Genomic DNA, 12,500 nt, shown 5'->3' on the forward strand with positions numbered 1-12,500 from the left:
CTTTTCATTGTACTTAGAACCAAAATATTTTCATACAGTATTAGTACACTGAAGTGGACTTTGCCTTTGCTTCATTCATTACAAACCATTTCATTAGAAAAATTACAGTAATTACCATTGAAGTACAAGTTTTTGTATTTAGTTATCCTAACATTATCTTCATAATGCAGAGGACTTTTTACTTTGTGTCGTTCATTACAGGTAATTCATTTAATAGTATTGCCACATAAGCCTACTTACCTATAGTAGACTTGATAGAAAGTTATATGCATAAGGAAATTATTATTATTTGATTATTTATATTTTACAGTCTAGAAGATTGAGCCACAAGGGATTGGACTGCAGTAGGGGCATATTTGGGACCTTGAAACGTTGCAAAACCTTGCAGAACTGAGTTACAGTATAGGTCTTGTTCTTTACTAATTTACAGTTTAACTCAATAAATTCATTTGATACTGTATTAGATTTTTAATGGTATAAATATGCCTAATTAAAAAGAGGGAAAAACAATACTTGGAACTTTGTTTAACTTTAATCATTGCACTTAAAAGAGTTCTCACTGTTTCACTATCTACTTATTACTGAAGTATTTTGGCACTAAATCAAAAGCCTGCCTCTGGGAAACATATGCCTCCTTGCGGGCCTCCTAAGTCTGCAGCTTGGCTTCCTCTGCTCGCTACCTGGCTTCCTCTGCCCATTGCCGGTTCTGTGCTTTGTGGAGATCAGCTTTGAGGATCTGTTGGAGCAAGTCCTTCTGTTGTGGAGGTTTGGGGACTCCGGCATTGGTATTATAGAGGATGCAAGTATAGGAGACACAAGCTGTGTTACAATTTGGTCTAAATATGAGGTTGGGGTTGAAGCTGGTGGGGAGTGTAGTCATCCTCCTCAGACACATAGAGAATAACTTCCTCTGGAGTACTGGCATTCACATCCCTAAAAATGAACAGTAACATAATAAATAATTAAAAAATCATTATTTTCTTAATACAGTTAGATAGTACCCAATTTGTCATGTAGTTAAATGCTATCCAATTTATTGCGGGCTACCCTCCAATATAACAAGTCAGTACTAAGAAGAAAAATTTAACAGCATACAGTCAAGTACTGTAGAGTAAGTGCACAACCAAAAAAAAAGGGCACTTATACTGAGAGCTATAAAAGAAATAGTTATAGAAGGGAATAATATTACAAGTTTCCTTGTGTTAACCTTTAAAGGACACTAATGAGGAAAAATGTCTCATAAAGTAATTACACAAGAATGGAACCACTGTAACTGGATTTCAGTAAATGGTGTAAAGAGCATAATGACATAGGTAGGTATAGCATATTACTGCCCGTCTTTCCATGCCCACTTTTAATGTGACCCATATTGCCCTTGAACTGACCCATCCATAGTCTTTCACACCTCTTTTAGCTCTTTTACTCATTATTATTGCCACCTCTTGCTCTCCATTCACTCCACCTCCTATCCCCCTCCCTACATTCCTTAAACCTTAATTTCACTCAGTTTGTATCTAGCCTTGCATCCTCACTCACTTGTAATCTTGAACTCTTTCTGTCTTTCATTCATTTGACATTTCAATAATTTCAATAGTTCTAAATCTTCATATGTGATTTTTAGTGCACTTTATAGTTTGGCACGATCAGTACTCGAAAAGAGAAATAAGCATTTGCCATTACCTAGCAGGGAAGACAGGGTAGCTCATCTGGCTTCACATCCTAATGATGATAATGATGTTTTGCCTTTCCTGATAATTATGCTATGTGTTTCCAACAAAAATTATCCCACCATCCCTTCCCATGGTCATTATAAGCATGGAAAGATGAAACCATCATCATTAAGATAGGTGAAACAATTTTCATAATCAGGATATTGTGAAGGCTGGTGCATTACCCAGCCTCCTCCTAATAGTTTATGGCATATGCTTATTTCTTAGATTTTTTATTGTGCAAAATTATAAAATGTACTAAGTATTACTGCGACTTGTTATTTTGTTGTCTGTATGAATCCAGATAAAATTCAGATCCATATCAATGATCTAGATCTGATCAGTGCTGTAAATCTCATCATACCTTTGAGAACACAGCATCCTCCAGCTGGGAATATCATGATTTCCTATGTCATAACCAGCGTGGTTTATCCCATGAATTATTCTAGACTCATTCCCAAGAAAATCCCCAACCAGCACTGTGATATCATCCAATGGTTTCTTGGATAGAGAACCTTCTCCTGAAAATGGCCAATAAAATTGTTAGGTATCACAGATACCACCCAAGCTGAGATTCGCCTTAACTAAAGAATAATTTTGGTAATTCTGTATGAGAGCTCTGTTGTATTTTATTTTTCTCAGTTCATCTTTAAATATATTTATTTCATTGCTTTTGTTAAAATTCAATTGCAATATAAAGAGTTACACTTTTATGCAAAACAAAATAAACATTGGTTGATTCATAGACATGTTCTGTTGATACATAACATGTTAATTACTCAGCCTTACAAATGTTTTACCATCAAATAATCACTCAGATGAGAAATCATGACATGAAGCATTCAGTCTTCAACATGGCATAAAATAAGGCTGTAATAATAAAAGAAAACCACCCACAAGATAATAACAGGGTTAACAGTTTAATTTATTGCCACCTGACAATACATGATATGATGAAGAAACTTATGCTAAAAGTATCTTCAGACTCATTTAGGGGGGAATGATTAGCCCCCTTGTGCTATATATATATATATATATATATATATATATATATATATATATATATATATATATATATATATATATATATATATATATATATATATATATATATATATATATATATATATATATATATATATATATATATATATATATATATATATATACCTGGAAATCAGTCAATATTATTGAAAAATTAACACTCACTTTAAAATTTGATGTATTAACTAGGATGAAATCATTTATGATGATTCTTGACTGACACTTTCCAATCAGTACTGTAAAACAGTGTATTGAAAATGGGGAGTTTTCAGAACTAGTGGTTGTCACCAGGTGGAAGCACAGACACAAACTCCTCTTACTTACAAGCAATATCAGATATACCTAGTGTTATTCTATTTACATGAAGATGCAATGGGCTTATATAATATATTTTTTCTACGTAATTCCTTCTCAGTAGTAACACAAGTAAAATCAAATTCTTTTCATGAAGAAATGTATATAAGTTGATTTTCTAGTGAATCAGCATTTAGATTTATTTGGTCATCTTAACATTTCCAAATGAATACACTCTTATAAAGTAACCATGAAATATCGTTTTTTTTTTTTTTTTTTTAATCTTTTTAGCTCTCTTATCTTGATTGGAAACGTCTTAATCTAGACGACAGTAAACATAAAGGCAACATGTCTGTGATAGTCAAAAGTCCAAATTACATAGATCTTCCTAGTTTATGAAACGGCAATTTTAATAAAAAAGATTGGCAACTCGAGTGTCCTGGCGATAGTAATGCTGTATCTCTAACCAAAACAAACACCTGACTAGGCCGCGCTGGTTGGACTTAAGAAACACGATGTTGGACAAGAAGTTGAATGTTGCTGCGGTGCCCATCTCCACTACGCCCTAAGCAATGGATTGCGGTAGCTGGACACTACAGCAGCAGCAGGATCGCCTGAGAGATGTTTGTTTTGGTTCTCCATTACTTTGCTTTGTCGCTCGCTTCGTGAGGGATGCTAAAATCCCCACAAAAAAAAAAAAAAAAAAAAAAAAAAACTAGAGCCATATATCACGATGTTACTGAGTAGGTTGTGTCATACTATATAGTAGTGTGATTTTTTTTATTATTTTCTATTGTCCAAATCAATAGTTTTTATACTTGTAATATGCTTTATTTAAGATAATGCTAGCAGTTTACTCGATAATCACAAAAAAAAAAAAAAAAAATTAATTTGATCCCATTCTCTCAATATTATCCATACCGGATATTGAAAAGTCGATACATCATTTCAACAGTATCATGATCAATGTTCTATGCATCTTTACGCACCTGGGATTTACTACAACAATATCTTAGCTCTCTTTCCTACAGTTAGATGAGCAGCAAGGACATCTAGCGGTTTAGTTCCGAAAACTCCCCATTACGTACAGTTAGCTCGATGTATAAAATTCTCTTTGAACTGTTTCTTCAATTTCCTGAATCTGAAACTCCGAAGGACATGTACTCGTAAACAAAATGTGTCACAAACTCTCTCTCTCTCTCTCTCTCTCTCTCTCTCTCTCTCTCTCTCTCTCTCTCTCTCTCTCTCTCTCTCTCTCTCTCTCTCTCTTATATATATATATATATATATATATATATATATATATATATATATATATATATATATATATATATATATATATATATATATATATATATATATATATATATATATATACACACAAACACACACACACACATACCTATCCTCACTCAGCTTCCACAGCTGGACGTCACGTCTATGTACGCAGTGACTTGACTATCAACAGTAACAACAACAACAACAACAACAACACTTGCAGTCTGAAAACGTATTTATCAATTTGCGTACAACCACCCTGAAAGTAATACACTTCGCAAACATGTTGATCTCAGCTGATATTATGTTACCGTATGATTAGAATCTCAGTGCTCTGGACATTTTACCAACAAACTCTTGTATCGGTGAAGCTTATCAGCAACTCCATAATCCAGTTATCTTATGTATCTTCATAATCTTATCTCAGCAGTTCCCGGCAGCGTGTGAGCCAGAAAACAGCAGTGACAATGGGAGACAGTGAGGAAGTGGACCTGACGCACATATCTGTTGATCACTTCATGAGGGAGGAGACTTGGCAAAATGCATTCCACACCGTTCAGGACCCTTACCCAGCTCCTTGGAGTGATAACAGGTGAGGTAAGGAACAATGTTATTACAGCATCCTTACAGCGCTTTGATAAACGTAGTTAGACATATAGCATAGTGCGTATGTAGTTATGTACACCTGCGTCATTTGTTTATTTTTTTTAACACTTGAACGGTAGATATCACGAAATATATTAAATTTATTTCTTCTCACAATAAGCAATTGTATTAATGAATCATAAAACAATAAAACAACAAAAAAAAGACTACTAAGTGCACGAATATATATATATATATATATATATATATATATATATATATATATATATATATATATATATATATATATATATATATATATATATATATATATATATATGTGTGTGTGTGTGTGTGTGTGTGTGTGTGTGTGTGTGTGTGTGTATTCGTAGGGAGTATATTGTAGGCCATAACATTGTATACTTAGACTGTGTTCAAGTAAGTAATAATGCTGTGAAGTCAAATAATGAGAAGGTGCACTATGAAATTAGAATTAATTGATCTAATTTGTCATTAGTAATGACTGGTAATTAATTATCAGTCACAATTCGTTCTAAGAGAAAAGCAAATAAGTACTGGATGTAACTTACAAAGCAATTTATTACTTACTGGTAAATGATCATGTGTGATAGATGACATGAAGCAGCGCCTCAAATACTTTGTTGTCATTGCAGGGCTTGTCTGCATCGGATCATCAGATTTGCTAGAGGGGAAAGAAGAGAGAAAAACACAAAAGGAAACCATCTCTGTCCCTTTGCAATTGACACAGTCCTTGCAGGAGTAACGGTGACTCCTTCAAGTGCCTCTCCACAATCTCTTCTTTCAAGTAGTGGACGCATGGTGGGTGTGGGAATGGTCACTGTGGGAAGTAAAGCGCTAAACCATCAAAATAATTAGAATAAACAAAAACAAGGATATGTTTTTGCATCTACATAATATAAATTTGTTTAACATATTTCTCTCTCTCTCTCTCTCTCTCTCTCTCTCTCTCTCTCTCTCTCTCTCTCTCTCTCTCTCTCTCTCTCTCTCTCTCTCTCTCTCTCTCTCTCTCTCTCTCGTTAACTTTTTTTTTTTTTCACTGAAAGGAGAAAGAAGACAACAAAACTGCAGACGAGATACTGGACTGGTCTGAGCTGACTTTCGTATTAGGGGAGAAGCTTCTGCTGGTGGGCACGGAGGAGCATCACTTCCTGTCCGTACCAGACGTGACTCAACTGCGGGTCAACACTGTGCTCACCGTAAGTCGTTGATCTTTCTGAAGAGTATTGTAGTAAGTAAAAATGATATTATTCCTATATCCGTTTTCTGTATTCCTCATTTATAAATACGAGTATATATATATATATATATATATAACAACCCTAGAATTCCTACCATCAACACTTCCTCCACCGCCTACAAAACCAGACTGCATCATAAGTTTTGTGACACTGAGGGTCAGTGCTGTGAATGTCTGGAAAGAGCGTGTGCTCCAGGGATTTATTCCCTGAGATGTGGACAGCGATCAAGTGAATTTTTTTTTTTTTTTTTTTTTTTTTTTGATCGTGCGGAGAAGCTTGAGTGTGCTTTACGTCAAGAGGACAGGACCAACACTTCTACACTTTGTGGCTCCATGTACTGGTGGCCAATATTTGCGAATACACCCTGTTTGGCTGGGCTAGTATATGTGGCAGCAGTGTCTGAGGTGTTAAAGATGAAAAAATCCTTTAGATTAAATAGAGAGATAAAGGTACCTGCAGTCCTCTCTCTCTCTCTCTCTCTCTCTCCTCTCTCTCTCTCTCTCTCTCTCTCTCTCTCTCTCTCTCTCTCTCTCTCTCTCTCTCTCTCTCTCTCTCTCTCTCTCTCTCTCTCTCTCTCTCTCATATATATATATATATATATATATATATATATATATATATATATATATATATATATATATATATATATATATATATATATATATATATATATATATATATATGTATATATATATATATATATATATATATATATATATATATATATATATATATATATATATATATATATATATATATATATATATATATATATATTGTGTGTTGGTGTGTGTGTGTGTAAGTAATTAGTATTTCTCTTCTGTATGTGTAACTTTGTAGTAAGAGAGAGAGAGAGAGAGAGAGAGAGAGAGAGAGAGAGAGAGAGAGAGAGAGAGAGAGAGAGAGAATGTTTATTTTCAATTTTCTGTTAAAAGGAAGGGGTCATCGTCTAAGGGTTACGACCCTGGAGTAAGATAAACGGCAGAGCGGGACGTCGCTTTCCGCAACGCTGGAGCCGTGAAGCAGCGGCTCCGACTGTTAGCCTCAACAGCAATAATTTGGCGACGCTTAAATGATTCAAGCCTCTACAAAAGAGTGGCAGCAAAAAATTGCTGACTGATGCACACCGGGCATGTTACGCTCGGGAGCAACGGCCGGCAGTGCAAACCACTGTGTTGGATGGTGGGCAGCGAGTCGAGGAGATGGTAGGCTCGGCCTCTCCACAACTTCTGAGATGGTGAGTTGCTGATTGTGGCTAATAAATCGTCTGGGATGAGGCTCGTTGTAAACACGGGGACCTCTTTCACCCCTTTCCCTTCAGCAGTGCACGAATGAGAGCGCAGGCAGCCAGCTTCTGACTAGCGGCCAACGGGACTCCTATTCTTGTTTACTGCACCAGTCATAGCACTCAACTTTGGCCTATACCAGCTCTTTAAATGGTCATTCATTGTTACAAACTTCGCCCAACCAGTCATCGGTTACGACTGCCTTCGCCATCACGAGCTAATCATGAATCCCGCCACTACTGTCTCAGGCATCTTCCCACCAGTAAGAGAGTTCAAGGGTGTTTAACTTCTATATATTTTCTCTGACAACTGTTCATGCAGTCATTGCATCTCTATACTCGAGATTTCTTCAGAAGTTGCCTAGTATCTCTTCCTTTGGATCAACCACAGCTGTCGGGGAACTGGAGTCGCTCATCACATCATCACTACTGGTCTTGCGTTTGCCTGTCCCCGAATACTTCCTCCAGAAAAACTGAAGGCTGCAAAAGAGTTAGTGACGCTTTAGAGGAGAGAATCATCGGATCACTTGGTCCTCGCCACTACACCTAAAATTAATCCAGGAAAATGGAAGGCAAGTGATTACCGTGCCTTGAACAACATAACACCAGACCGGTATTGTTCGCTCATGGCCATTACTAGTGATAAAAATTAAATTAAATCTCCAAGGCAAACTGAAAAGGTGTTGTATATTTTCCTCATTAAAATCAAACAATGTATATAGAAGATTAAATAAAGTAGATAATCAATTCTCATGTGCCCTCTGTGTGTGTATGTGTGTGTGTGTGTGTGCATGATTCACCTACGGACGTCTGCTGGTCACCCAGCCAGCCGTTCCCCTACAGAGAGCTCAGAGTTCAGAGTGACCGATCTTTGGATAGGACTGAGACCACTGACACACCACACACCGGGACAGCGAGGTCACAACCCCTCAGGTTACACCCCGTACCTACTTGCTGCTAGGTGAACAGGGGCTACACATTGAGGCTCGCCCATTTGCCTCGCCGCGCCTGAGATTCTTTTTTTTTTTTTTTTTATGGAAGAGAACCACTGGCCAAAGACAACAAAAATTTTGAAGCAAAAAAAAAAAAAGGAGCTCACTCAAATGTCAGTTCCCAAAGGGACGCCAAATAGAATAATCAGATAACAGACGATAGATGTCTTGAAGCCTCCCTCTTGAAAGAGTTCTGGTCATAGGAAGGAAGAAACACAGAAGCAGGCAGGGAGTTCGAATTTACTAGAGAGATGGATGAGTGACTGATAATACTGGTTAACTCTTGCATTAGAGAGGTGGACAGAATAGGGATGAGAGAAAGTAGAGTCATGCGCAGCGAGGCCGCGCGGGAGGAGGGGAGGCATGCAGTTGGCAAGATCAAAAGAGCAGTTAGCGTGAATATAGTGGTAAAAAATAGCAAGAGATGAAACACTGCGGCGATGAGAGAGAGGCTGAAGACAGTCAGTTAGATGAGAGGAGTTGATAAAACCAAATGTTTTTTTTTTATTTCACCTTGTCTAAAAGAGCGGTATGAGAGGAATCCCCCATACATGTGAAACATACTTCATACATAGAAGGATGAGGCTCTTGTACGGAATTAGCAACCGGGGGGATGAGAAAAACTGGCGGAGACAACTCAGAACGCCTAACTTTATATAATCTGTTTTAACTATATATAGAGAGATGAGATGTGAAGTTTCCAGACTAGACTACAAGTAAAGGACAGACGGAGGACGTTCAGTGTAGAACAGGGGTACAGTTGAGTGTCATTGAAGAAGGAAAAGGGAATAGTTGTCTGGAAGGTTGTGTCGAGTCGATACATGGAGGAACTGAGTTTTTGAGGCATTGAACAATACTGAGTTTGCTCTGCCCCAATCAGAAATTTTAGAGAGATCAGAAGTCAGGCGTTATGTGGCTGGCTTCCCTGCGTGAACTGTTTACTTCCTGGAGGGTTGGACTTCTACAAAAAGTAGAAAAGTACAGGGTGGTATCATCAGCGTAAGGGGTGGATAGGGCAAGAAGTTTGGTTTAGAAGATCATTGATGAATGATTAGGAAGAGAGTGAGTAACAGGACAGACCCTGAGGAACACCACAGTTAATAGACTTAAGAGAAGAATCAGGTGTGTGTGTGTGTGTATAACAATGTACTTATATTGGTCTCCCCAGGCGGTGGTGGGCTTGCTTAACAGCGGGCGGCGTGGGGCGGCCTACCTTGGCGTTGGGCAAGAGAACTGTGTGGAGGGCATTATCTGTCCTGACCACTTAATTTCTACGTTCATCCAAGGACTTGTCAACACCCTGCGGGACACCATCCTACCCTACCCTTCTTGTGGTGAGTGTCGTTATTTTTGTCCCGACCCTTATCCACCAGCCGTTGTGTTCCGCTGCTTAGTTTCTCAGCTTTAGTTTATTACGTCAAGATAAGGAATAGCAAGATAGTAAAGGCCAATAAATGGGATTCCTGGAAACGCACCAGATATTTGAAAGGTTACATTCATGATCAACAAATAAACTAAGTCAACTATTGTCCATATTGTTAATACCAAACACTAAATTATCAACCACAACCAGAACGTTAAAGTCCACTCAAAATTTTGTGATATTTCACAGGTCATCAATCAATTATATATATATATATATATATATATATATATATATATAGAGAGAGAGAGAGAGAGAGAGAGAGAGAGAGAGAGAGAGAGAGAGAGAGAGAGAGAGAGAGAGAGAGAGAGAGAGAGAGATGAATAGGGACAAACTAGAAATTTTCTCCATTTATTGAATTTGCAACGTTTCCCCTTACGCAGAAAGCATCATCAGGCTAAAAAATAAAACATCATTGAGTATATCCTAAAACAAAAATATAAAACGTATAAAAACACTAAGGTATATACGTTTTATATTTTTGTTTTAGGATATACACAATGATGTTTTATTTTTTAGCCTGATGATGCCTTCTGCGTAAGGTGGAACATGGTAACTTCAGTAAGTGAAAAAGGATTCTTGGTTTGTCCCTGTTCACCTCATCTACATCTTGGAACTTATATAATATATATATATATATATATATATATATATATATATATATATATATATATATATATATATATATATATATATATATATATATATATATATATATATATATACGAGGTGTGTCATTAAAGTTCCAGGACTGGTGCCACACAAGTTTTATTTCACATCCAGGCTACAAACTATAGGTTATCTCCTTCGAAGTAATCCCCCTGGCACCGCATGCACTTGTCCATCCTTCTCTGCCAGGCTTGCATGCACTGCTGGAAGGATTCTTGCGGGATGCTCCTCAGCTCCGTCGTCACGGCCTTTTTGATGTCGTCCGCATCATCAAAACGGGTCCCCTTCATGACCTCCTTGAGCTTGGGGAAGAGGAAGAAGTCGCACGGAGCGAGGTCAGGTGAGTAGGGCGGTTGCTCCAGCACGGCGATGTTCTTCTTGGCCAAGAACTCTCTGATGCTCAGGGCATTGTGAGCAGGCGCATTGTCGTGGTGAAGCAGCCACGAGTTGCCCTGCCACAACTCCCGCCTCTTCTCGCGCACTGCACGAAGCAGACGCCGCAGTACTTCTTTGTACACATGTTGGTTGACTGTCTGGCCCTGTGGCAAGAACTCGCAGTGGACGATGCCCCTCACATCGAAGAAAGCGATCAACATGACCTTGAAGCTGGACCTGGACTGCCTTGCTTTCTTCGGCCGTGGCGACGCCGGACTCTTCCATTGAAGGCTCTGGCGTTTGGTCTCCGGGTCGTACTCAAATACCCAGGACTCATCGCCGGTGATGACTCTCCTGAGCAAGTCTGGTTCAGTTTCCAGACGCTCGAGGATGTCCTGACACACCTGCATGCGTCGTCCCTTCTGGTCATCGTTCAGGAGTCTCGGCACCATCTTCGCACAGACTTTCCGCATGCCCAGATCTTCAGTGATAATCTTCCACACGCTGTTGTGGTTCATGCCAAGCTCATCTGCGATCTTTCGAACAGTCAACCGACGATCGTCACGCACCATCTGCTTGACACGCTCAACATTGGCCTCATTCCTGCTCGTTGAGGGTCTTCCACTCCTGGGGTCATCTTCCACGTCCTCCCGGCCCTCTTTGAACCTCTTGCACCACTCAAAAACACGTGAGCGTGACATTGTCTCATCCCCGTACACTTTTTGCAGCATACCCAGTGCTTCTGACGGCGTTTTCCCCAACTGCACCAAAAACTTCAAGTTTGTTCGCTGTTCAGCGCTCATTGTTAAACGACCTGCAACAGAGGACATGATTTTAAAAGCACGTAAGAAAAAGATTAGTGACTGTAGAGGGTTGGGAGCGCAGTTGTATACTCCAGAAGGATTACTTTGAAGGGGAAATATGGTGGTTTGTGGCTTGGGTTTGAAATTCATCTTTTAGGACACCAGTCCTGGAACTTTAATGACACACCTCGTATATATATATATAATTATTGTCATTGGAATATCCTCAGTACTTAAAACACAGTAAGACGGGAGCATGGCTGGCTGGACTGTACACGTGTCTCTCATCCCACAAACCAATCACAGTCGACGGTAGGAGCGTCTTTGACAAATCCCACAGGGAAAGCATTTACCTTTAAATGATCTTGGAAGGAATGTAGCAGTATTACTATGTACATATGGTACAAGCATATGTAAAATACCCTGATTACTTCGCCCTCCTCCCCAGTCCCAGGTCAAGGTCATTAGGAGCTCCGGTAGACTCCGGAGGCCATTATTCACCCAGTAATATACGTATTTGTCTCCTCTACATCTTCATTTCCCACTTATTTCTCCCTCTGAAAAAAAAAAATAAATAAATAAATAGATAAAAATAAATAAATAAATAGATAAAAAACATCCTTTCTCTTGGTACATGTATGGCAATAAGTAGATATATTTTCTTTGCATAAAGTGACACACACAGCCACAACACAAGTGACTGTAGGTCTTCCAAGATGCATAATAAACGTAGACACCACGCGGTGCGAGGCGTAAAGCAAAA

The 12,500-nt window shown here is 38.5% G+C and overlaps 1 protein-coding gene and 1 long non-coding RNA gene across 10 annotated transcripts in view; one reads left to right on the forward strand and one right to left on the reverse strand.

Moving 5' to 3' along the window:
• LOC135114998 (uncharacterized) overlaps positions 1-12,500 on the forward strand; it is a 20,040-nt gene that overhangs the window by 6,478 nt on the left and 1,062 nt on the right. For 4 of the 7 annotated variants that reach the window (XM_064031383.1, XM_064031384.1, XM_064031381.1 and 1 more), the window contains 4 exons: positions 4,753-4,917; positions 5,585-5,750; positions 5,996-6,148; positions 9,636-9,801. In XM_064031383.1, the coding sequence (XP_063887453.1) occupies positions 4,753-4,917; positions 5,585-5,750; positions 5,996-6,148; positions 9,636-9,801 (650 nt within the window). The remainder of the gene's footprint in view (positions 1-4,752; positions 4,918-5,584; positions 5,751-5,995; positions 6,149-9,635; positions 9,802-12,500) is intronic. The other 3 variants (XM_064031386.1, XM_064031382.1, XM_064031388.1) reach the window with 1 other exon arrangement.
• LOC135115000 (uncharacterized) lies at positions 518-4,685 on the reverse strand. Of its 3 annotated transcripts, none has more exons than XR_010275752.1 (3): positions 4,637-4,685; positions 2,074-2,230; positions 518-933 (listed from the first exon to the last, which is right to left on the reverse strand). It is a non-coding gene; the product is annotated as an uncharacterized LOC135115000 (long non-coding RNA). The 3 variants fall into 3 exon arrangements; XR_010275751.1 differs by lacking the exon at positions 4,637-4,685 and adding an exon at positions 4,450-4,630; XR_010275753.1 differs by lacking the exon at positions 2,074-2,230 and having other exon boundaries at positions 4,450-4,662.

The sequence above is a fragment of the Scylla paramamosain genome, chromosome 28 (genome assembly GCF_035594125.1).
Source record: "Scylla paramamosain isolate STU-SP2022 chromosome 28, ASM3559412v1, whole genome shotgun sequence".
In the NCBI taxonomy this organism is placed as follows: domain Eukaryota; kingdom Metazoa; phylum Arthropoda; class Malacostraca; order Decapoda; family Portunidae; genus Scylla; species Scylla paramamosain.